Here is a 27,265-nt window from a genome sequence, read left to right on the forward strand (position 1 = left end):
TATTTTGAAGAATGTTGGAAATGCTAAGAATCTTATATACAAAATTAAAGGTTTCGAAAATTATTAGAATTTTACATGATATGCACCTTTTAAATTCGTAGTGTTGGACACCATTTTAAAAAATTAAGATACTACACTTGTAATTTAGCATTTTTTTCCTCCCTCTCTAAAATAGGTTTGTTTTTTAAATTTTATTTTATTAAGTAAAATAGATTATCTTTGAGCTTTGAACCACAAGGTCGGCCATTATGATAATAATATTTAATCATCGACTTCAAAACCCTCAATTTACTGTTCCTATTTTTTAAATTTTTTGTTCTCCCTCTTTGTTGCTTCAATGTGGAAGGACAAATGAGCCCAACAATTTGTAATAAATTTATCCAAAAAACAGTGAATAATTGAATTAGCACAACAAATATAAGAGCAAATGATTGAATTAAATTCCGCTCCCAAAGAATAAGTAAAGATGTCTTAACGTGACAATTAAGTTAATTTTAGCTGCCAAAGTGAGCATAGCTCAGCGGTAATTGACATATACCTCAAACTATGAAGTTGTGTTTTTCTTTTTCCTTGTATTTTATTTCTAAATCTTATTTTTACTTTTTCAATACAGGACTACAAACTTGCTCATGGTTACTTTTTTTAGTAACATGTTGAGAGGATTAAACTAATAACTTATTGATTAGAAATATATGTCAATTACCACTGAGATATGTTCGCATTAACACTTACTTGTTCATTTAACTAGGTATGGAATAATTACGTAAATATCTATTGTCTCGGATCTCTTTTCAATAATACGATATTATAACTTTGTTTTTCATATCACAAAAAAAAGCCTCATAAATATGTTGTCAACCACTTATATACCCACAATTTTCTTATTTCCTAACCAATATGGGACTTTAGTTATCACACACCCAACAATCAACATAATTTAACAATTTAGCACGACATCTCGTAATTTGGGGTGTTATTAAAAAATAAACTAACCTCAACAAATTATTTATCACTCTTAAGTAACTAGTGCTCACAACACCATATCTCGTGCAGTAGTTACATCAAGGATGTGATAATTCTGCTAAGCTCCACCGACCTTTGCATCTTAACTTAGGTAGTTTAGTTAGAATTTAAACATAACTATTTCATAACTATTAAAGTATTGATTTAAAACTTTGACAAATAACTTTAGAACAACTATACTTCCTCAAAACTCAAGCATTAAAGAGATTCGTGGCATCAAATTATTAGGGAAAAAAATGAATGCACAAAAAAGAAAAGAAAAAGAGTAATTAATCATTATAATTATATAAATCTAGAGTTCTATTATTATTATTATTATTATTTTTGGTTAAAAGAGAAAAAGAAGTGCAAACTTGTTGACTCTAAAAGACGCCTCGCCAGCGCCAACTGCCTCCATTTTTGATCACCTTCTCTCTCTCTCTCTCTATCCTCCTTATGTCTCTGACTCTGTCTTCCCTTCGACTCTGAGAAGCTCCGTCCTCTCTACGATTCTCCGGAGATGGGAACTGCATGGAGGCAGCTCAAGGCCATGCTCCGCAAGAACTGGCTCCTCAAGATTCGCCACCCTTTCATCACCTCTGCAGAGGTCTCCTCTCTATTCATTCACTTGATTTCGCGGCTGCTTTACACTTCTCTTCATTTTCATCGTAATCTACACGCTAGGGTTTTCTCGTTCCCTGTGGACCTCATTTTCATGTTTCCATCACTGTATCGCTATTTTCGGCATCGATTAAATTTGCAATAGGATGTGCAACTGGCTGTGGCTGTGGCATACGCAGTTTAGTTTCTGTTTTGTTTGGCTCATAATCAAGAAGACTTTGCGTTTTTTTTTTGGTTTATGTTCTTGTTCTGGAATTGATGATTGAATGACTGGAATGTTGTTTCTGTTTCCGGCAGATTTTACTTCCGGCTGTTGTGATGTTGTTACTGATTGCCGTGAGGACGCAAGTTGGTAACAGAGTTCATCCTCCGCAACCGTGAGTTCTAAAAATTTACTAATAGTTTTAACATTTTGTTTCTATCTGTCTTATGAGTGATATGTGATTTTACCTGTTTTGATTTGTTTGCTTGAGTGTGTATCGCAGTATTGTTCGTGGAACTGTGTTTTTGTTTTGCGTTTTGCCAAATTTCATGCTTCTCTTTCAAAATATTTTTACGACTATCCTCAAGATGTAATTAATTTTAGATGAGAAGGCCTTTCTGTATTTAGCTTCAGTGGTTTTGAGGACGTTCTCTTATAAATGCTCCTAAGATGATAATTTTTCGGACTGTATATTTTCATTAATCAAATTAATGGAGAGTTCTTAGCTGGAGTTGAAAAAAGAGGAGAAGCTGATATTTGTTTGTTGTGGTTTTATTTTCTTTTGGAAAATGAAAAAGGAGGCTTTAGTTATTTTTTTTAAATTTATTATTTTATAATATGCATAAGCATCCTAGTTGGAGTTTTTTCTTTTCAAATTTTCGTGCATATTCAGGCTTGAATATGTGTTATCCTATAATTGGTTTACATTCTATTTGTATAATTGATCAAGCAAATGAGTAGTCAGCGGAAAGAATTGGCTCCAATTATTTAAGCACGTTTGAAATATATTCCCCACTTTATGATCCCGGGCATTATCCTTTGTTTTGTGTCAGGCATATACAGAAAGGAATGTTTGTAGAAATTGGCAAAGGCATGTCCCCAAATTTCCAGGAAGTTCTGGAATCTCTACAGAAAGATGGAGAATATTTGGCTGTTGCACCAGATACAGTCGAGACGAAAACCATGATACGTTTGATGTCGATAAAATTTCCTCTTTTAAAGGTACTTATCAGTGTCTACTTTTGTGATTTAATTCAATTAGTATTAAAAAATGATTTGGAGCAGGATTCCTGCTGCACTTTGATGGTATTTTTTGTTTGACCATTAAGTATGAATTTCTGTGGCTGTGCCCCCAACATATAATTAAAGGAATACACTAAAAGTCGTACTAGAACATATATATCATAGACCCTTTGCGAGGAATAAATGATCTCAATGCTTCATTTTCCAAGTTCATGGCCTCTCATTGATGTTCTTTGTCTAAGCGCTTAGTTAATTATGCCGTGACTGATATTTGTTACAATTTAGATGCTTTTAGTTTTGCAAATTAGGTTCTTTTGTTTTTGTTCTTTCATTCCAGTAGGAGTTTGTTTCCTTGATCATTTATTGTATCTTTTCCTTATTTCAATGCAGAGTTTATTTCTTGTTAATTAAAAAAAGAAAAGTACCAAATGGTAGACAAAAAATTGATTGATCCTGTTTTCTTTGCTAGTTTGAACTTTGAATCAGGTTTAAAAGTAATATATATTGATTAACCACCTCATTTACAATTTTTTCTTTTTTTTTGTTACGATCTGCAAATAAATCCCCATGATTTGTCGAGGTTTCATTATCTAATTTATTTTGTAAAAAAAAAAACACTCTTGGGAAGAGGGGATACAAACCAAATGGGAATGCTCTCTTCTCTCTCTTATCCAAGGTTGTAGATTCATAGGTTTGGCTTCATCCAACTAGTTTCCAGATTTGAGTTCAGTTACTTTTTGATCTAGATTCAATCGTCCAAGGTTGTTTTGGGTCCAGTAAATTTAAGTTGCAAGTTAAGTAAGTGCTCAAGAGTAGAGATTCTTTCTTTTACGATGGAAGTTAATAGTTGTTGTATTAAAAATAAGCACTATTGCACGTGGATTGAAAATGAGTGCTCTTTCATTGAAGACATGGAAAGAAATTTGTTGTTGCCTCTCCATTCATTTCAGTTAGCCTCATTTGAAGACTCTTTTGTCGAGTTAACGCACTGTCCTATTCGAACTACTTTTTCAAGCAAGTTAGGAATGATTTTGGAACTTGCAGACTCCAAAAATTCAGATACAACTCTTTAGAATGTATGCAAAATAAAAAATGTGTAGTATGGCCCACCTCTGGAGGAAGAAAGAGTATTATCGTTCTTGTTGGACACAATAAAAGTGGTTGGTTGGCTTTTTGGGATATCTTTCAAGTTTGGTTAACTAGAAACAAAGGAATTTTTAGCTCAAAGAATCCTACCAGTCAATCCAAAATTTCGTATGCTGATATTATTAAAAGAAATGGAAAAGAAGATGTCACTTCATGTCCTGAGATGACTGTGAGAAATATTGAAAGAAAAGATGTAGAAATAAAAGTTAAAGATTCACTAATTAAGATGAAAAGTAGTAATTTTCTTCCAGAAAAGATTTCAGAAAAAAAAAAGACTGGCTACCAGGCAAAAAAAAGTAGTAATTTTAATATTTAACTATTGAGGACCCCAATCAAGATTGGCCGCCAGATCATCAATAGGGATGAAGCTTGAAATTAAGCCCAAAAGCATCAATCTGGACCCAATGGTTGAATAAAGGTGTTTTATTTTGCCCAAGTTTGCTCCATTTCTCCTTCATTGATAATGAAAGAGTGCTTGAGTTCTTATTAGTTAGATTTGTTGGCTTTTATGGTGTTGCCAGAACACCAAACTTCCGATATTCCTCAAGAATTTAAGTTGAGATTTCAAGGTGATGAAGTGGCAAAATTTTACCATTGGTTTCATTGGGAAATTCGGTCAAGAAGTTGCAAAAATATTATTCATCCAGAAATGGTGGAGTGTGAAATTTGGGTGGAATCTGAAACCTTCAATATATTAGTCAATTCTTTAAAGATTGTCAATCCTTTCCCAATTTTCTAAGGATGCCCTTTTGTGAGAAAGATGTTGAAGTGTCCAGTGGTTCTTATTGAAGTTCCTAAGTTGATATTTCACCCAAACACGAGGTTATCTTGTCGGTAAAAGGGTTCTTTCAACTCTAAGGAATTGAAAATGCCAAAGATTAATTGCATCCAAAGCTCATTGCATTTTGTCAGATTATAAGAAGTTGGAGATGAAGATAGGATGCTTGATTTCTATTTTTTCTTTCTTTTATTTTCTTTGCTTTATTTCAATTCCTTTGGGAGTTTACTCCCTAAGGAGCACAAACACAGACATGGCGACACACCAATTTCTAAAAATGTTGGGCACGGACATGTCGGGGACACGTGATGTTTTTTGAAACTTTTTAGATAATACATGCGTACGTATTGACGACACATAGTAATGATTCTAGATAAATTAACCACACAAATTTAACAAAACAAAACAAAATGTGCTCAACACTACAAAATTCGAAGAACAACAGCGGTTGAAGGCGTGGGAGGCGAAGCACAGTAGCGGCATGGGACTCTTATTCTCCGTAAGACAAATTAGGGCTGTTTTTTGTTTTTTTGTTAAAAAAAAAAAGAATAGGAGGCTTACTTTTAACATGGGTTGGGCTGGCATTTCATTTTTTTTAAAAATAGCCTACATTTTCTTTGAGTTATTTAGATAGGTGTGTTCGAGTTGTGTCCTCTATTTAGATACGTGTTCGACATGGCGACACGGACACTTCATAAAAATGATGTGTTCGTGCTTCCTAGTGTATCCCTTGAACATTTGTATTATCTTTTCATTAAATCAATGAAAAGTTTGTATCTTGTAAGTGAGTAGATCTTTAAATTTAGCGACTGCTATCCTTTTTATAAATGGGAGACCGCAGGGGCGAATATCGCATTCACACGATGGGTGTAGAGACTAAGGTTGGAGAGAATCTAATGTTCTATTCTCATTATTAAAGTCTATATATATAAACAAATATACAAGGTTGATCTAATCCTATAAGGAGAAGGTAAATGACAAATTAATATTAATATAAGAATATAAAATATACTAATATCTATACTCTAACACTCCCCCTCAAGTTGGTGCATATATGTTAATCATGCCCAACTTGTTAGACAAATAATCTATTCGTGCTCCATTCAACTTGTGTTCTGTGATTTTTTGATATCATTGGGATCACCTCAGAAGTTACGATTGATTTCTTCTCAGCCATAACAAACAAACGAACTTATTTGAACTAAACGACAGACCAGACCAAACCAATCTGAATAAGAAAAGGGAATCGAACTAAACCAATTGAATAGAGCCAAGTGAACCAAACCAATTGAACTGAAACAAAAGAACCGGACCAAAATCGGTATAAATCAACCAAACCGAACCGGAATGTGACGAACCAGGCCGAACCGAACTTGAACCGGATGAACCAAACCACTTGAAACCAAACCGGTTGAACTGGACCACTTGAACCGGATCAGGTGTTTTATGAAACCAGAAACCCTAAGTGCTACCCCACGACAACCCGAGGGGTGAAGACGACGGGTGGCGACTGGCGGTGACGTAAGCACACGGCGATGGCGTTTGGCGGCGAGATGAAACCTACGAACAACAATCGGAAAACAGCCGGCAAATCAGCAAACGACAGCGGTCGACGGCGGCGGCCGGCGGTGGTGGTATGCGGCGACCGGCGGTGGTGGTCGGTGGCGAGGTTTTACATGAAGAAGATTTGGCTCAGCATGTTCTATTCGATACGGGTAGGAAAAGAACCCAACTCGGTATTATTAAAAAAATAGAGAAATCAGAACCCAGTCAAGATGATACGAATCAACCCCTTCTTCTTGTGCCAAAGATCTTACCATTTCCGAAGGAACTGGAGTTACATCTCTTTTCCATTTCCATTCCAGAGTTTTTATGTGTTTCCACGCCCCTTCGAGACCCCGAAAACTGAACAACTTTTCTTCGGAACACATACAAGATTCGTCATTGCAAAAAGGATAATGGTAACCCCACCATTAACTACTTCATTTATGAATTTCATAGTAATAGAAATACATGTCCTACCGCGACAGAATTTGTAACGCCGGCGGTGGTGGTCGGCGGTGATCGGCAGTCGTAGTGAGTTGTGTTGGATAGCAATGAACAAAACTCTAAGGCACAAAACCCTAATGGGCATCAAAACCCTAATGGGCGCAAAACCCTAATGGGCATCAAAACCCTAATGGGCACAAAACCTAGAGCTCTGATACCATGTAGAGACTAAGGTTGGAGAGAATCTAATGTTCTATTCTCATTATTAAAGTCTATATATATGGACAAATATAAAAGGTTGACCTAATCCTATAAGGAGAAGGTAAATGACAAATTAATATTAATATAAGAATATAAAATATACTAATATCTATACTCTAACAATGGGTACATTCCAAGACCTTGGATTCCCACCTAGGGGCAAGCCGAGATATAAAAGAGGCAATGAATCAACCTTACAATCGAGATAAGAAGCGATCTGTTGAAGCCTTTGATGCTGTATATTGATCCCACTAAGAGCTGACTTGTCCCAGTTTACCACAAGGCCCGAAAGCCACTCAAAGGCCTTAATCACCTTCAGCAAAGTAAACAGCATCTTGACATCTTCATTCCAAAAGATCAAAATGTCATCAGCGAATTGTAAATGAGAAACATGGATAAGCTTGCTGCCCACCAAAAAACCTTCGAAAAGCGCTTTGATGTAAATTCTTTCTAATAAACTGCTGAATACGTCGCTAACTAAGAGGAAGAAGGGGGAAAGGAGATCCCCTTGCCTCAAACCTCTAGAAGCGGATATTCACCCCTGCTGTCTCTCGTTTATAAAGATCTTGGAATGTACCCGTCGTGTGAATGCGCATACAGCGAGGCTCCCATAGAGGCAAGTGAAGTTGGTGAGCCGATGGTTCCTTTGTAAGGGACGAGCCACTTAATTATAGCAATGAGTTCACAAATCTAACTTTTGTGCCGATAATTGTTTATTTTACTGTAACTAAATTTATACCACCTTGTACTGACAGGTAGTTACTAGAGTCTACAAAGATGAAGAAGAGCTGGAAACCTACATTCGTTCTGATCTATATGGAATCTGCAATGTAGTTAGGTAAGTATTTAAATATTTTCTAAATTAAATTTATGGCTTTGTTTTAATTTTCTCATTAAAAAGGTAAATTTTCAAGCAATTTAACCTATGCAATTTTTTTGTACAGGATACGAACTTCTCATTGAAATAATAAAAAGGAACAAAATTGTTCAAAGATGTCGAGAGAGTGAAAAATACAAATAAAATTTAAAAACTCAGGAAGGTGCAACAATAGCACCCCAATTCGAATTAATCAAACTAGGGGAATAATGTTTAAATAGAGGAGATAAAGAACTCCAATGAGAAGCCTTGAATTTAACGAGATTGAAGCGTGCTGAAGGAGGCTGCTTATTTTCTTAACAAATCCTCAAATTTCTTTCATACCACAACTCATACACTAATGCCTTAACTCCATTCAGCCATAGGAGAGAAGCTTTAGGATTCAAAACCGGCCCCATCAGAAGCTGAATCAAATTATCTGCCATCTTCTTGCTGAAAACCCAAACCAAATTGAATTCTTCTAGCAAAAAACTCCAACACTGTCTTGCATAAGGGCATAAGAAAAATAGATGTACCATGCTTTCTTCATTGGACATACAGAATGCACAAACCGAGGGAGAAAGACTGATATTTGGGAGCTTCTTTTGTAGAACATCGATCGTGTTAACCTTACCATGAATAAGAATCCAAGAAAAGAAGCTTGCTTCCTTAGACTTTTAGTTTTCCGAATAGCCTTAAATAAGACTTTTGGCATAGAGACACCAGAGGGCTTTTTGCAAATTGATTCAACTGTGAAAGAACCCGAACTGTCCAAAGACCATTTCTTGCTATCTGGAGTGTTACTAGGAGAATGAGGGTGCAGCAAAGACAAAAACGAAGAAAATTCCTCCATCTCAAGTCATCATCTTTTAATAACCTTCTTGTAAGAATTTTCTAGGACAAGGTGTGAGAATCCCAAAAATCTGCTACAGACCCTGGAGGGAGGAGTGAAAGCCTGTAGATCATTGGGAAGTTATCCCTAAGGGGCTGATCTCCAACCCATTTGTGTACCCAAAACAGAATAGACACACCTGAGCCAAGTCTGAAAACCGAAAATTGATTCCATTGCAACCATTTCCGAGAGATGTTGATCCAAGGTCTTCTGAGGCAACCATTCATCATAATATCCAAAGACCATCCCATTTTAGACTCATCGTACAAACTTGCTATTACTTTTTGCCATAGAGCATTGGGTTCACCACCAAACCGCCAACCCCATTTAGCCAACAGAGCATTATTTTTCTTAGAGAAACCACCAATTCCCAGACCGCTCTTCCATAAGCTGAGAAGTGATATTCCAATTCACCAAATGATTTATGGATCCCGAAGAACCACTATTCTAAAGAAAAGATCTCATATTCTTTTCAATTTGTTTACAAACCCTAGAAGGGATTTGAAACAAAGAAAAGTAATATAGAGGAAGGTCAGATAAGACCGATTTGCAAAGAGTTAGATGGCCTCCTCTAGATAATTGAACCTCCTCCATCTATCTAGCTTCTTCTCAATTTTCTTCATTATAGGACTCCAAAATGCTACTATCCAGCTTCTTCTCAATTTTCTCCATTATAGGAATCCAAAATGCTACTGATCTCGGATTACCCCAGAGGAAACCCTAAATTCAAGAAAGGAAAAGAAACCATCTGACAGTTTAAAGATTCTGAAGAACTTTTTCAGAAGGTATATTAATGCCACAAATTGTCGATTTCTCCCAGTTAACCGAAAATCCTGACATACGCTCATAAGCTTTGATAGCCTTGATGAGATTATCCAGCATACCATCATTATCTTTACAAAAGATTAGTATATCATCAGTGAATTGTAAATGGGAGATATGGACCCTATCCCTTCCAACCAAGAAACCTTCATAGTAACCTCCCAAGTTGATGCTTTCCAAAATGCTACTAAAAGCATCCTGACAAGAAGAAAGAGAAAAGGCGAAAGAGGATCACCTTGTCTCAAACCGAAATTTGAAGTTAAAGACTCCCTTTAAATACTCATTAGCAACTGTAGTAGCTCAGTCAAGAGAATCTGTCTCGGGAAGAAATTTATTTGGGATATATATTTTTTAAGCATGGTTTATTGGGCTTCAAGTCCACTGGCACATGAATTGGTGCAAAAGGTTGTAATGGTTTGGGCTGGTAATTTGTCAACATGGATCAGTATTAAGGCTTATTGATACAGATCTAGTAATCTCATTCTAGGATTTAGTAATCTCACTCTAGGATGGATATTTAATCTAAGTGTGATAACTATAGAATATATGGATGCTTTCTAATGAATTTTGAAGAAGATGTCTAGAAAGTAATTGTTGTTGTGAACTAATATCAATATTAATGGGATGTTGAGTCTCAATTTTAACGGTAGAGATAGTTGAGCTGGCAACAGGGTTTTTGAGGTGATATTTGTGAGGGAGTGAGAGAGGTTGAAATGATGGTAGGAAGGTGAGATAGGGGAAGGAAAGCCATAGTGAAGGTAGTTTTTGGTATTCTATAAGGAGAAAGTGGAAGAAAAACTAGCTGGGATGGAAAACTCTCCCCTCTCTCTCCCCACCACCATCCCTACCAAACATTCATCTTCGACTATATGCCGATATTAAGCTCCTGTAAGGATAATCATGACCAACAAACCAGCAACAACCCACAGATGTGCCACGATAGAAAGGAAGCGCTTCTTGGTCGAAGTGGACCAAAGATACCGAGGCAGTCGCCTCAAATTATCAGAGGCCTCGAAAGATAAGTCCTTCTTCATTTCCTTACATTGCCCCCCATAACATGGCTTACTTTGAGCTTCTCCGCCCTCCTATCTGTCCCAATCAATCAAAGATTCTTAAGAGAAATAAGATTTGATGACCAAACCATCTGGGTTGAAAAATCTTCAAACAGGAAAGGCAACATTGCACAAATTGCACGACTTGACAACAATGGGAGAATAAACAAAATTCTGGTCCCCATGGGTGAAGAAAGAAGAGGCTGGCACTCTTTTTACAAGCTCATTAAAGAATTCTCACCAAACACCCAATCCCATAAATTTATTGCCACAACATCGGTCAGTCAACAACAAAAACCTTCTACCTCGTACTGTGACATATTAAAAACAGGTGAAGTTCAGAAAAAGACAAGACTTCTGCAAGTGGCTGAATGGAAAGGTACTTCTCCCTCCATTTACTCCCATGCAAACCCGAACCTCGACTCCTTCATTATTGTTTTCAGAAAATACTTCCATGATGACTGGTTCATTGAATTAATGAAATCGTTTCTTTTCCCAAAAAAAAAAAATAATGGTAGAGGTGTGGATGTAAATGTTGGTGATGGAGCAATCTCAGCTCCGCTCCCATGGGTGGCAGCGGTGGTGGCAGCGGTGGGGCAGGTGGCTTGAGAAGAGGAGGTGGGAAATCAAGCACCACAATCTTGGATCGAATCCAAAGGTTTTCTTCCTTTTGTTTGGGCCTGCAGTGGTGTGTTCTTTGTAGGAATGCTTCGGAAGACCTTGAGCATTTGCTGTGGAATTGTCAGTTTGCTCAAGACTTTTTTTGAACAAGAAACGAACTTTTCATTGATAAATGAAAAGGAACAAAAATTGTTCAAAGATACAAACCCCCAAAGGGGTGAAATGAAGGGGATGAAGAAGGAGAAAAAAAAAAGATACAAACAAACCAATCTTAATAAATGAAGCCTCCCAATTAGAACAAATCATGCTAGGAGAATAATTTGCAAAGAGATTGGAGAGAGCACACTATTGTGAGGCTTTGAACTTAGCTATACTGTAGCATTCGAAAGCTGAGCGGCTTTTCCCTTCGAAAGTCCTTTGATTCCGCTCAAACCATAACTCAGATATAAGCGCTTTAAGGCCGTTTACCCAAAGAAGACTTGCTTTAGGCGAAAAGAAAAGACCAAATAGCAACTGGAAAATTGATGAAGATACTGACTTATCCTTTACCTAAGCTAAATTGAACATATGAAAGAAAAGATCCCAGCGAACTGATGCATAAGGACAAAAGAGAAACAAATGCGCTTGGTCTTCGCCGCACACAAAACACATATAGAAGGTTGGAGGAGCATGTTAGGAAGCTTCTTTTGGAGAGTTTCGAAAGTATTTACCTTCCCATTAAAGGAGAATCCATGTTAGAACATTCACCCTTTTTGGGCTGCACGAATTCCACAATCTTGAAACAAAATCCTTAGGCAGAGATGAAGTACCAACTCTAGGCTTAAAAGGGAGCTAACCGAAAAGGATTCAGAAGAGTTTAAACTCCATTTCAACTGATCTTCATCATCACAAAGCTGAATCGGATTTAAACATGACAGCAAAGATAAATATTCTTCCAATTCTTCATCCTTTAGCATTCTCCTAACTTCAATTCTCCAAGAAGAAGAATGTGAGTCCCAAGCATCATGGACTGGTATAGAAGGAGAAGAGGTGATCCGAAATAAGGATGGAAACCTATCCTTTAAGATAGAATCCCCCAGCCATAAATGGTGCCAAAATAGAACTCGTTTGCCATTCTTAACCCTAAAAAAGGTGAAGTTTGCCACCAACGACCACTGTTTTTTAATGCAAAACCATGGACTACGACGACTACCAATTTTTTTCCCAGAAACATTCCAGTTAAAACGGTCAATACCATAAATGCTTGCCACAACTTGCCTCCAAAGAGCTGAAGTTTCTATACTAAACTGCCAGCCCCATTTGGCTAGCAAAGCATGATTTCTATGCAACAATCTCCCAAGACCCAAACCACCTTCTTCCTTGCAACGAGAGACAATATCCCACCTAACCAAGTGTTTCAATGTACTCTTCTCCCCAAAAAAATGATCTCAAACTTTGCTCAATCTGTTTTCTAATAACTGGCATTTGAAATATTGATAAAAAGTACAATGGAATGCTGCCGAGAACCGAGAGGCAAAGCGTCAACCTCCCTCCACGAGAAAGCTGGTACTTTTTCCATCTATCGAGCTTCTTCATGATTTTTTCTTTAATGGGATTCCAAAAATCAATATTTTTAGGATTTCCACCCAAAGGTAGACCTACGTAAACAATAGGCAGTGTTTCAAAACTTACAATCAAACTTCTTTGCAACCCTAACCACCCTTTGAAGGTCAATATTAAGTCCGCGCAGTGAAGATTTTTCCCAATTTACTTTAAGGGCCTGAAAGCCATTCAAATGCCTTTATAGTATCGAAAAGGACATCCAACATCTCTTCATTATCCTTACAAAATAGCAATGTATCGTCAGCGAATTGTAAATGAGAAATATGCACCGTATTGCTCCCCACAATTAAACCTTTAAACAAACCTCTATCGTGGATGTTTTCCATTAAGCTGCTTAGAACATCACTGGGGGATCACCTTGACGTAAGCCACGCAAAGCAAGAATTCTTCCACGAGGTCTACCGTTTATGAAGACTGAAAATTTAGCTCCTCGAATGCACCCATTAATCGACTGAATCCATTTATTTCCAAATCTTTTCTTCCTAAGGAAAGCAATCAGAAAATCCCAATCCACCTTATCGAAAGCTTTCTCAATGTCTAGCTTTAAAAGCCAACCTCTCTTTTTCTGTAATCTGTAAAAATCCACCGCCTCATTTGTTATCAATATCGGGTCTAGAATTTGTCCACCCTCAATGAAAGCGCGCTGATTAATGGAGATTGTGCTGGATATTACTTTCTTAAGCCGCTCGGTGAGGACTTTAGCCATAATTTTATATGTGGAGGTGGTAAGACTAATGGGCCTAAAGTCTTTAACCTTGTCCACAACATCCTTCTTAGGAATAAGACAAATGTAAGTATCTTTGATACAAGCATTTATAATACCACTTGTGTAGAATTCTGCAAAAAGTCGAGCAAAATCCCCTTTCCAATGTTGCCAAAATTTGGCAAAAAACTCAATGGTAAAGCCATCTGGTCTAGGGGCCTTATTTTTCCCAAGAGATTTAATAGCTGACCATATTTCAAGATCATCAAATGGTCAGTTTGCTCAAGACTTATGGCGTCGTTTCTTTACGTGTTTTGGGATTGGCTTGGGTCCGTGCTAGGGAGTGTAGGGGAATGTTGGAGGAGGTGCTGTTATGTTAATTTGAGAGAGTAAAAAATATACTCCATGATTCAAACGTGTAACTTAGGTCTTCTTATATAGGAGAATGACCTACTACAAGCAAGGAAAGTAATAAACACCATAAAGACTGAAATATCAACAATAAAGACTAAATATTGACAACTAATATTGACAACTAATATTGACACCTAATATTTACACAAATATTGATAAATCCAACACTCCCCCTCAAGCTGGTTTGAAGATGTCGTCCATAGCCAGCTTGCTGATTAAATTGTCGAATTGTTTCTTTGGAAGTCCCTTGGTTAAAACAATGGCAATTTGCTCTGTTGTCGGAAGATAAGGGATACATTTTGTACCTGCATCAATTTTCTCTTTAATAAAATGTTTGTCAACCTCGATATGTTTGGTTCGGTCATGTAGCACTGGATTATGAGCTATAGATATGGCAGACTTATTGTCACAATAAATTCGTATAGGTGTCGGCTGAGGAATCTTCAATTCTTCAAGTATCCTTTTGATCCATATACCTTCACAAATTCCATGAGCCAATGCTCTAAACTCTGCTTCAGCACTACTCCTGGCCACTACATTTAGTTTTTTGCTCCTCCATGTAACTAGGTTTCCTCCAACAAAGGAACAGTAACCAGAAGTAGACCTTCTGTTGGTAGTACTTCCAGCCCAATCTGCATCAGTATAAACTTCTACTTGGAAGTGGTTATTCTTTTCGAATAAAATACCTTTTCCACGAGTTCCCTTCAAATATCTCAAGATTCTATAGACAGTTTCAAAATGAGTTGGTCCAGGTGCATGCATAAATTGACTTACCATATTTACAGCAAATGCAATATCTGGTCGTGTATGTGACAGATAAATTAATCTTCCCACGAGTCTCTGGTATTGCTCTCTATCCTTTATTTCTTCTGCGTTTGCTGCTTGTAATTTCAAGTTAGGTTCAATAGGAGTTTCTGCGATCCTGCAACCAAGCAATCCTGTTTCTCCAAGTAAGTCAAGAACATATTTTCTTTGATTAACGAATATACCTTTCTTCGATCTTGCGAATTCCATTCCTAGAAAATATTTTAATGTTCCCAGGTCCTTGATTTGAAACTCACTTGCCAGATTTTTCTTAAGACCAGCTAGTCCTGCTTCATCATCACCAGTGAGAATAATATCATCTACATAGACAATCAGAATTGAGATTTTATTATTCTTAGAGTGTTTATAAAATATAGTATGGTCAGCTTGACTCTGGAGAAATCCATAACTCGATATGACTTTTCCAAATCGTTCGAACCAAGCTCTAGGAGACTGTTTGAGGCCATAGAGAGATTTCTTTAATCTGCAGATTTTATTCCAATCGAGTTATTTTTCAAAACCTGGTGGCAAATCCATAAAAACTTCTTCCTCAAGGTTGCCATTGAGAAAAGCATTTTTCACATCAAGCTGGTGGAGAGGCCAATTTGAATTAACTGCAAGAGACAAAAGAACTCTAATAGAGTTAATTTTTGCAACAGGAGCAAACGTTTCCTGATAATCTATCCCGTAGGTTTGTGTGAAGCCTTTAGCTACCAATCTAGCCTTGTATCTCTCGATGCTACCATCTGCATTACATTTTACGGTAAACACCCATTTACATCCCACTGGTTTCTTATCCTTTGGCAATTCTACTATCTCCCAAGTACTGTTTTGCTTTAGAGCATTCATCTCCTCCATGACAGCTAGTTTCCAATTTGGATTTTCTAAAGCTTCATGTATATTCCTTGGAACAAACAAATTAGTTATCCTAGATGTGAAGGCCTTATGACTATTTGATAGTTTTTCATATGAAATGTAGTTCGAAATAGGATATTTGGTACAACTTCGAACACCTTTTCTAATGGCTATGGGAACATCAAGGTCAGAGACAACATGTGAATTATTTTGAAAATTTGAAGAAGAGGGATTACCAGACAATGTTGAAGAGGGAGGATTATCAGACGGTTCAGTTTCATTTCTCGGAGTTTCAGATTGGCTTTGTGAAGATTGATCTTGGTTCCTCTGATTGAATTTCCTTCTAGTATAAAACTTTAACTCAGAACTAGGATTCACAAAATCGTTTTGTAGTATTTCTCCCCCTGATTGGACAGTTTCTATGGTTGGCATCGAAGGACTAGTAAAATCCAAACAGGTAGGACTAGGAAGGGGAACAGAAATATCCCAAAAATTATCTTCCAAATTCATTTTCTCCCCCGGAAGAGAATTTTGGGTAAAATATGGTTGATTTTCTAAGAAAGACACGTCCATACTCACAAAATTTTTTTTTGTCTGAGGATCAAAACATTTGTAACCTTTTTGACCTGAAGCATAGCCTAAGAAAACACATTTAATAGCGCAAGGGTCAAGTTTCGACCTGAAATGACTAGGTGTGTGAACATAAATAGTACACCCAAAAACTTTGAGAGGTAGGTCAGAATATTGGGATGTTGGAAAAATATTTTTAAATGACTCAATGGGAGTTTTGAAATTTAAAACTTTAGTAGGCATCCTATTTATTAGGTAGGTTGTTGTGAGAATCGCTTCCCCCCATAAATATTTTGGAACATGCATAGAAAACGTTATAGCACGTGCTACTTCAAGTAAATGCCTATTTTTTCTTTCAGCAATCCCATTTTGTTGAGGAGTATCCCGACAAGTAGACTGATGAACCATACCTTTTTCTTTCAAAAAATTTCCCAAAAACTCATTAAAATACTCAGTTCCATTATCAGAATGTAAAATACAAATTTTTGTTTGATATTGAGTTTCAATCATCTCATAAAAGTTTTTGAAAATGTCTTTCACCTCAGATTTTTTTGACATTAAATAAACGCGACAGGCGAGTATGATCGTCAATGAAAGTAATAAACCATCTTCTTCCACTAAGAGTACTGATTTTAGAAGGACCCCAAACATCACTGTGAATTGAGTAAAATGGTTTGGAAGCTTTATAAGGTTTTGGAAAATATGTGGAGCGATGATTTTTTGCTAAAAAACAACTTTCACAATTAAAAGATGAACAATCAATTCCCTTAAATAACTTTGGAAACAGATATTTTAAATAGAAGAAACTGGGATGTCCTAGTCTACGATGCCAAAGCATAATTTGTTCCCTAACAGAAAGAGAACTAATACTACTAAGACCCTGAGTTATTTTATTACTAAAGGTACCTTCATCAAAGTAGTAGAGACCATCAATCATCCTACCGCGGCCAATTATCATCTCCGAGTTCTGATCCTGAAAAATACAATGGGATTCAAAGAAAGTAACACGACAGTTAGAATCTTTAGAAAGTTGGTTGACAAATAAAAGATTACATGCTAATTTTGGAACATGAAGGAAAGACTGTAACGAAATTGTCTCAGTCAATTTAATGGTTCGAAGAAAAACTACCATCTGCAATTCCAACTTTTTCATTGGAATATGAAGGAAGGTATGATTCAAAGAGATTACAAGAACTTGTCATATGATCAGAAGCTCCAGAATCTATAATCCATGGAGATGAGTTACTACACGAGAAAGTCTTAGAATAAATACCTGTTTGTGTCAAAGATACACATGAGTTATTAGAAGGTAAATTGGAGGATAGCAATTTTAGGATTTGATGAATTTGCTCTATACTTGAGTCACCACGACTATCACCAAACGTTTCTCTACCATTGTCAGTTGAGATTTGGACCATTTTAAATAAACAACTTGTCCTGAACAACTTTGCCTGAACAAAAACTGACAACAGAATCACACCACCAGATAGTAATTAACCAAATCAAATCAGGCCACAAATTGATATTAGAAAGGAGATAACCATAACCAGGTCGAACCAAGTCAGAATAAGTTATGGCAGATGAACCAACTCGAGCCAATTTGAACCAAAGCCCTGAACAATGCAATACTTAGAAATCTCCGACGGACAGGATTGACAGGGATTACAGAGGCGGCGGTGAGATCTGCGAGCAGAAGAGGTTGACTGTGAGCAGAAGATGGCGACTGACAAGAGTGCTGGCGGATCGAAGACGGCGAGGATGTGCGCCAGGCAAAGATGGGCGATCGCGAATACCAGACGAAGGGACGCGGAGGTCGACTGATGAGGGGTCACGGCGCGGTGGATCTGTGCGGATGACGGAGACCAGCGAACTACAGGTTGCGTCGCGGATGGGAGTAGCGGCGGATCTGTGCGGATATCACCGGTGCAGATCGACGGTGAGGACGACGGATCGACGGCAACAGTTGCGTTGCCGTGGGGAGTTCATCGGAGGTAGACTTGTCGGAAGGAGGAATGGATGCCGGCTAGGATTTTGATTGACAGCTAGGGTTTTGATTGACGGCTAGGGTTTTAAAATTAGGGTTTGGTATTTTTGATGATGGCTAGGGTTTTGAGAGTTAGGGTTTACTTCCTAAGCTTTGATACCATGTTAATTTGAGAGAGTAAAAAATATACTCCATGATTCAAACATGTAACTTAGGCCTTCTTATATAGGAGAATGACCTACTGCAAACAAGGAAAGTAATAAACACCATAAAGACTGAATATCAACAATAAAGACTAAATATTGACAACTAATATTGACAACTAATATTGACACCTAATATTTACACAAATATTGATAAATCCAACATGTTATATCCTCCATTTCGTGATAGGGGGCGCTTTTTGTGGCAAGCCTGTTTTCTGGCTTCTTTATGAGGTATTTTGCTGGAAAGGAATCATTGATTGTTTAGAGGGTAGATAAATCTATGGATGATGTCTGGGATCTTATTAGATATAATACTTCGTTATGAGACTCGATTTCTAAGGCTTTTTGTAATTATCCGTTAGGTCTCATTTTTTTTGGATTGGAGTCCTTTTCTTTAGAGGACTTCCTCTCTCACTGTGTTTTTTGAAGGCCCTTTTTGTAGGCTCTCTTTGGTTCTTTGTTCTTTTTGTATCTCTTTTCATTATTCTCAATGAAGGCGTTGTTTCTCATTAAAAAAAAAATCTAGCACCACAATCTTATACATTGCTGTACTCAAGGTGAGGCAGAACTCAAGATGGATGGGGAAGGACGAATTGATACCTTCTTTGTCATCAAATGTCATTGAGAAGACGTGTGTGAAGCCTGGTGTTAACATATCTTGACCTTCCACATCATGTCCCCACCCAAAGAAATTGACAAAGTTAATATTAGAAATTACCTTCTTCTGTATCCTCACTTGATTTTGATTTAAGTAGTAAGATAGTTTGAACTCGTTGAAATGTGTTCCCTTTGTAGGAGATACTTCCATGCATACTTCTATAATAATTTTTTTTTTTGAACAAGAAACATACTTATATAATAAGCACTTCTCATAGGCAGTTCATATAGAAAATGATGATTGATATGAAGGTTTCTTTGATTTCTGTTTATGATTGCCTTTAAGGGTTACATGCTCTGTGAAATATAATCAAACCATTTCATTCTTTATTCAGGAACTTGAACTGTTCATATCCCAAAATTAAAGGAGCCGTGGTATTCCATGAGCAAGGTCCCAAGTTATTTGATTATAGCATTCGTCTCAACCATACTTGGGCTTTCTCAGGATTTCCTGATGTTAGATCCATCATGGACACAAATGGTCCTTATCTCAATGACTTGGAACTGGGTGTAACTAATATACCAACTATGCAGTATAGCTTCAGTGGATTTTTAACAGTATGATTCTGTGGATCCCTTGGTACCATTTCATTTCTCAGTTAATATGCTGCTTACTACAAATAACAACATTTTTCAATTGAATTTAGTATTTAGCTTATACATTCTCAATATTATTTGGACGCATTACTTTTTTTGGGATAAGAAATTAGTTTCGTTTATAATTTGTGCAAGGAGAAGTTGGAAAGTGATCCTACTAAAGGAAGACAAAACTATAAATTATATTTTAAGGTATCTATAAAAGACTAAATTCACTTTAACTCATCAATCTAAACTTTTGACTTCAGTAGTGATTTAACATAGTGTCAAAGCAAGAGGAGGACTATGTTCGAAACCCTCTAATGTCACTTTCTCCCCATTTAATATTGGTTATAAATTGTTGGGTCTTGCGTAAATTTTCAAGCTGAGGTGGAGTGTTAAGGTATATACAAAATATTAAATTTACCATAACCCATCGGTTTAAATTTTTGGGTTTAGTGGTGATTTAGCATCATACAATATTAGTTTCCGATTCTCTGGCTCTTTGTTCTTCAGTTTTTGTGCTTTCTTTGGCTTTAGTTTATCTGGTGTTCTTCGATATCTTGTAGTTGCTGGTCTCTGTCTTTGATTCTCTGCCTCTTGGTGGTTACTTTTTTCTTTTCTTTACGTTTCCTTTGGGAAGCTTGTATCCTTGAACACTTCTCTTCCTTTTCATATTTTTAATGAAAAGTTTGTTTCTTGTTAAAAAAAAAAAAAGTTTCCGATCATCAACAATTGAAATCATCTTCAAGAATTGTAATAGGGAGAATATTCTTTTTATTATTTATTATTTTTTTTTTGGACAAGAAACGAGAATTTTCAATGCAAGTAAAAGGAAGAGAAAAAATAAAGAAAATACAAAGAAGAAACTTGAAAAAAAAAAATCGAAACCGCCCAAATACAAAGGCCAAACCGAAACACTTAAAGAGTCTAAGCATAAAAAATGAAAGCTTCCCAGTTTAAGCAGATATCAAGGGAATTATAGTCCGAAAAGGTATTAGAAAGAGAACACCATTGCAAAGCTTTTGAGAAGCCATGTCAAACCAAATGAAGAGCTGCAAAACTTGTTTTGAAAGATTCTATGGTTACCTATTACATTCCAACCATAATTCTGAAATAATAGCTTTAATTCCATTGGACCATAATAAATGAGCTCTTGGAGGTAGAGGCGGCCCAACCAAGAGATTCATAACATTACTCTTGTAGTCGTTCGAGAAGACCCAAGGAATCCGAAATCTTTTAAAGAAACGGAACCAGCACTTCAAGGAGAAGGAACAACCAAAAAAGATGTGATTTTGGTATTCGTATTGTGCGCTGAGGGTGGTTTTATGGCTTATTTGGAGAGAGGAATAATAGGCTTTTTGAAGATAAGAAGTCCTTAAAGGATGATTTTTGTAGCAATGTATAGCATATTACTTCAGAGTGGTCTATAAACCACAAAAATTCTTTTATAATTATAGCCTACTCTTGATGGTTAGAAATTGTAAGGCTGCCATTGTCTAGTTTTCGGAGCAGGGTGATTTCGACCCTCCGCCCTTAAGTTGTCCTTCCTTTTTGTTATACTGGAATATATCGTCTCTTATCCAAAAATAAAGAAGAAAAAAAGAATCTGCAAAACAGAGGAAACAAATTGAAGATAAAAGCTGAAAATGAGAAAGCTTCTGTTGGAGGATATCCACTGTATTCAAGCGGCTGTTCAAGAGAATCCAGATTAGAATTTGATGCATTCTTCTCCCTTGAAACTTTCTTCTCGAGTTCTCCCTTGATAAGCTGTCCTTCACCCTATCCCAAAAAGCTAACCAACCGCTTTTCCTAAGGTCTGCAGCAGTTACAATCCTTTGTAACTTTTCACTATTTCAATGAAAAATTCTCTTTCTATATAAAAAAGGGAAATGTACGAGGAATGTTGTTACTAAAATTGAGGACCTTATTATTAGAAAACTGCCACAGGGACCAACACTTCACTGTAATTTTCTTTTTTTGGCATAGTGGTGTAATCGATTTTGAGAGAAAACTGAATTGTATTAGATGATGCTAAAAGGTACAAATGGCTCCTTATTTATAGAGGAAGCCACGCAACGGAAGGGGAACAACCTAACTTACAAATACAACTAACTAACAACTAACTAACACAAAGTTAACTATTTGTTAACTACATCAACTGCCCTCCTCCTAAAAAAAACTCGACCACGAGTTAGGATGCTAAAGAAAAAGAATCTGGTGCTTCATATGGATAGATGTCCGATACATTGAAGATAGGGATAATGTTGAAATCGGTAGGTGGTTGTATTTTGTAGGCATTCGGTCCATACTTCCTTAATGCTACATAAGGACCAAATTTCTTCTTTTGAAGTTTGTGAGCAGCCCCAGCTGGTAGTCGTCCCTTCGTTACGTGTATCATGACTAGATCTCCTTCTTTGAACTCCTGTACTCGTTTTTAGTATCCGCTTGCTCTTTGTATTTGGAATTGGCAGTGTCAATATGGTCTCAAACCTCTTTATGCAGCTGACTGATCCTCTCGGTCATCTGCTCTGCTTCAACACTAACATCAATAGAAAGAGGTATGTTAGCTAGATCCACGATTAATCGAGGTAAATTAGTGTAAACCACTTCAAAGGGGGACTTTCCTGTTCTATTTTACATGTGGTTAAAAGCAAATTCAGCTTGTGCAAGAGCTAAATCCCATTGCTTTGGCCTGTCACTACAAAGACACCGAATAAGATTGCCAAGAGTCCTGAAAAAAGCCCCAGGAAAAAATGCTCTCTCCTCCCTTCCCACCCCACCGCTACCCACCCACCCTCCACCGCCGCCCCACCGCCGTTCCCGATGGTTCTTTCACCTCCTAACCCCCACACCCTCTCCCCCCGACCAACCAATCATCATGATCCCTTGGAACTATCCTCCCCGCAGAATCAAGATTGAACACAAATCCTTTTCTATCAAGGTTGATGAGCACTTCAGAGGCAGTCGTGCTCGTTTATCTGAGATTGGAAAAGACACCACCTACTCCCTTTCACTTACTTGGAACTCCATCCATTGGCTCAACACCGCCACAAACCACCTCATTGACTCCCCACTCACCTTCAAATTCTTCAGGGAACATCACAGCAATGACTACACGTTGTGGATAGAGAAGCTGAGCAACAAAAAGGGGTAATGGCTAGAGATAAACAAGCTTGATTGCAACGGAGGTTCGAACAAGCTTATGATACCATCTGGTGCGGAGAAAGGTGGTTGGAAGACCTTCCACAACCTTATCAACAATTACCCAACTGTTGAAAGAATACCAATGCCACCTAGTATCGTCACTGACCCTGCACCTCCAAAACCACATCCCCCCATACAAAAAACTAAACCACCCATACTGCCCAAGACCAACCCTCTTACCACAGATTCACCAACAAGGTCAACTCTATTCCCTGAGATATTTGATTGGAGTAGATGGATCATAGTGCAGCGACACTCCTTCCATGCTGATTGGCACTCCATCTTGTGGGCTTTACAAGCATCTATCAGTGGCTATTGCTCCATCAGCCCCATTCATGCCGACAAAGCCCTCCTCCGTTGTGAAGATTTAGAACAAGCAACATCCCTCACTTCTTCCCCTGATTGGCAATCTGTTGGTCTATACAAACTCCGTTTCATCACATGGAGTACCCACAACATTAACTCAAATCGTCAAGTTCCATCCTATGGCGGTTGGATCACCATTAGAGACCTCCCTCTACACCTTTGGAACGAAACCGTCATCCCATTCATTGGGGACAAATGTGGCGGCTTCATAGAAGTTTCTAAGCAATCCTCTAGCCTTAGAAACCTGATGGAGCTGAAGATAAAAGTAAAAGAAAATGATGCGGGTTTTCTCCTTGAACTCCCAACACTCCTTACTCAAGAGGATGCCCTCACTGTACACATTGACCCCTTTTTTACTGACCGGAACTTGATCAGAGCTCGCGGAAATCGGGGAAAAACTACAAATTTTTCGAGATACAATCACACAGCACTGGTCGGAATTTCCACTCACCGGAACCACCAGTACACCAGCCGGAGAGTTCTCTCTCGAGAAGCCTGTCACACCTGCCCCATCTAAACCACTGACAGAGGATGTTGACCCATCAAAAGCATCCCCAACCTCGATTAAAGGGAAGGAAAAAGTCACTGCTACCCTCCCTCCCTATGAACCGCTTCCCAAAGCATTGGTGTAGAAGCCATCCCCCAATCATGTCAAAAGAAATCACGTGACTAATAGGGATAAAACCCAACCCATCTCTCTCCTGCGAAGAAGGAAACCTAGCCCCATACCTAGCAGCCCTTTCATTGATGACCTTGATGAGGTTGACTATTTTTCGAGTCCGCGCCTCGATGATAGCCACTTTTGGCTATCTGCAATAGCCCATCCACACCCATTATCCCCACCATTCTTTTTGGTGATTTACCGATTACCGAGGCAGCCCCCCTTCACATTTCTACCCCTACACAACCCAACTCACCATCCAACACCCTATCCATCGCCAACCCACCCAAACAACCATCTTCACCCCCATGGCCACTGACACTGCCGCACTACCCACAATGGCAGACACCTATGACAGCCCTGTCTTTACTGACAAAAACCTGGCCAAAAACCTCTTCTCTCCAAGCTATCTCCAACGTTACTTGGCCAGCTACCTACACGAGTCGGGTTTATGCATCATGGCCATCCCACAGGTAGAATCTGCCTGCCTAACCTCTTCCATCAACTATGATAAACGAAAGCTTTTAAAGGGGGGACCATCCCGTGCCATATGAAGATCATCTCTTGGAATGTGAGGGGTCTGGGCTCATGGAAGAAGAGGGCCTTCATCAAGCAAACTATCTCCCGCATTAATCCTAGTGTGGTGATCCTACAAGAAACAAAGATGGCTATTATCGACCCCCATTGTGAAATCCCTTTGGAGTTCCCATGGGATAAATTGGGCGACTCTTGGCGCTGTGGGTACGGCTGGTGGGATACTTATCCTTTGGAACGACGCTGTCTTTACAACAAGGGAGATTATTGAAGGTGTTTTTTCCCTTTCCCTAAACTTTATCTTAGCTGACGGTTTCTCTTTCTGGATCACAGGAATCTATGGTCCATCCACCTCTGAGCACCGCCATCATTTTTGGCAGGAGCTCAAAGATTTTTCTGACCTTTGTGAGGATCTTTGGATATTAGCTGGGGACTTTAACGTCACCAGATGGTCTTGGGAAAAATCCAGTGGCCGCCCCCTCACCAAAAGTATGCAGACTTTCAACTCCTTCATTGATGGATCTGGTCTCATTGATATTCCCCTCAGCAACGACAAGCTCACGTGGTCCCAGAACCAATCACACTCCTTAATTGATCGCTTCCTATTGGCTAAAGGGTGCACGGACAAACTTGGGATGCCAACTGCTAAGAGACTGGACAGAACCACATCCGATCATTTCCCCATCCTCCTGGAATTTGGACAAAACAATTGGGGCCCAACACCCTTCAGATTCGAGAATATGTGGCTTGCCCACAGTTCCTTCAAGCCTTTCCTAGAGTCTTGGTGGAATAGAAACCCCATCCATGGTTGGCCTGGCCATGGCTTGATGATGAAGCTCAAAGCATTGAAGCTAGCCCTGAAGGTGTGGAACAAAGAACACTTCGGTTGCATACACTCTCAAAAGGACAAGCTCATCCAGTCCTTATCCACACTGGATGATTTGGAAGGAACCCGCACCCTATCCCCTGACAAGGTTCGGGAGCGCCTGACTATTCGCGAGGAATTACTCTCTCTTGCTGCTAAAGAAGAGATTTTCTGGAGGCAGAAATGCAAGCTAAAATGGCTACATGAGGGGGATGAAAATACTAAATTCTTCCACCGTTTCCTAGCTAACAAAAGAAGACGAAGCACCATTACTGAACTAATCTCTTGGAAAGGTAATAGCCTCACACAAATTGGGGATATTGAAAAGGAATTCATTGATTTCTACTCATCCCTCTACACTAGGAAAGCTGGACAGAGAAGTTGCCCTACCAATCTCCCATGGGATCCCATCACTACAGACAACTCTACAAGGCTGGAGCTCCCTTTCACGGAAGAAGAGATCTACAAAGCAGTCTGCTGTCTTGGAAAGGACAAAGCCCCTGGGCCGGATGGTTTCACTGCAGAATTTTTCAAAAAGTCATGGAACATTATCAAATCCGATATTTTGGCAATGTTCCAAGATTTTTTCCAAAATGGAATCTTCAATGCAGCATTAAACGAGACCTATATTTGCCTTATCCCTAAGCGAAAAGATGCAAAAACAGTCCATGACTATCGCCCTATCAGCCTCATTCCTTGTGCATACAAAATCATTGCCCGTGTCCTATCTGAGAGGCTAAAAAACCTGCTGCCCCAAACGATTACAGCCCACCAGTCCGCATTTGTAGAAGGTAGACATATCCTTGACTCCTCTCTTATAGCCAATGAAATTATTGACGATTGGAAGGTGAGAAAAGAAGGTTGGGTCTTTCAACTCGACCTTGAAAAGGCTTTTGACATGGTAGACTGGGATTTTCTAGACATGATTCTCCACCACAAAGGCTTTGGAGTGAGATGGAGGAAATGGATCCGAGCTTGCATTTCTACCACTAGTTTCTCCATTATCATCAACGGAAAACCAAGAGCCAAAATCACAGCCACAAGAGGATTAAGGCAAGGGGATCCGCTGTCACCTTTCCTCTTTATCTTGATCACGGACGTCCTTAGCCGTTTGCTCCTCCACGGCGAACAAAATGGCTTCCATATCAGGTTATGTCTCTAGATGTGGATTGGATTCTATTAACCATCTTTTTGCAGATGACACACTCTTATTTTCTAAGATGAATCCTACCACCATCAAATCTCTCCACAAAACCATCAAATATTTTGAGCTTGCCTCGGGTCTCAACATCAACTACAAAGAGTCCAGCGTTTTTGGAGTGGCTATTAATCCAAAAATAACAAATCAGATTGCTATAGAGTGGGGCTGCACATCTGGGACATGGCCAAGCACTTATTTGGCACTCCCCCTAAATGGGAACCATAGAAAGGAAGGCTTCTGGCTCCCTTTAATTGAAAAACTCCAGCATCGGCTAAGTAGATGTAAAAACCTTTTCATTTCCAAAGGAGGCAGATTTACTATCTTACAATCAATCCTTACAAACCTCCCTATCTATTACCTCTCCCTTTTCAAGCTACCTGGAAAGGCTGCGGATCGTCTTAGTAAAATATTCAGAGATTTCTTGTGGGAGGGATCAAACTCAAATGGCAAGCCCCATCTTATTAATTGGACCTGCACCCAACTACCGCTACACGAAGGAGGCCTTGGCGTTGGTAACATCAACCATAGGAACCGAGCTTTATTATCTAAATGGATTTGGAGATTCATTACAGAGCCAAACCACCTATGGAGGAGACTCATAGCAGCCAAATACAATGGCTCACTCTCTGTTACCTGGCCATCCACTCGCAGAAATCGTTTTAAGGGGCCATGGACGGGAATTACTAAGCAAATCAGAATTGTCAGGACATATGCCATTTGCGAAGTGGGTGAAAGAAGCGCTCTCAGTTTTTGGCACGATACATGGCTATCACAAGGGACTCTGGACAGCCTCTA

General features: G+C 38.5%; 1 protein-coding gene across 8 annotated transcripts in view; it reads left to right on the forward strand.

The window, feature by feature from the left end:
- Nucleotides 1-1,385: 1,385 nt before the first annotated feature.
- Nucleotides 1,386-27,265, forward strand: part of ABCA1 (ATP-binding cassette A1) — a 101,010-nt gene continuing 75,130 nt past the window's right edge. For 4 of the 8 annotated variants that reach the window (XM_088124926.1, XM_022296536.2, XM_088124979.1 and 1 more), the window contains exons 1-5: nt 1,393-1,609; nt 1,921-2,000; nt 2,659-2,827; nt 7,778-7,860; nt 19,396-19,618. In XM_088124926.1, the coding sequence (XP_087981052.1) occupies nt 1,523-1,609; nt 1,921-2,000; nt 2,659-2,827; nt 7,778-7,860; nt 19,396-19,618 (642 nt within the window). In that variant the 5' untranslated portion in view covers nt 1,393-1,522. Of the gene's footprint in view, nt 1,610-1,920; nt 2,001-2,658; nt 2,828-7,777; nt 7,861-14,916; nt 14,935-19,395; nt 19,619-27,265 lie in introns of those variants that run through there. The other 4 variants (XM_088125000.1, XM_022296537.2, XM_088125163.1 and 1 more) reach the window with 3 other exon arrangements.

Source organism: Momordica charantia (assembly GCF_013281855.1).
Source record: "Momordica charantia cultivar OHB3-1 chromosome 1 unlocalized genomic scaffold, Mcharantia_2.0 BLBB01000001.1, whole genome shotgun sequence".
In the NCBI taxonomy this organism is placed as follows: Eukaryota; Viridiplantae; Streptophyta; class Magnoliopsida; order Cucurbitales; family Cucurbitaceae; genus Momordica; species Momordica charantia.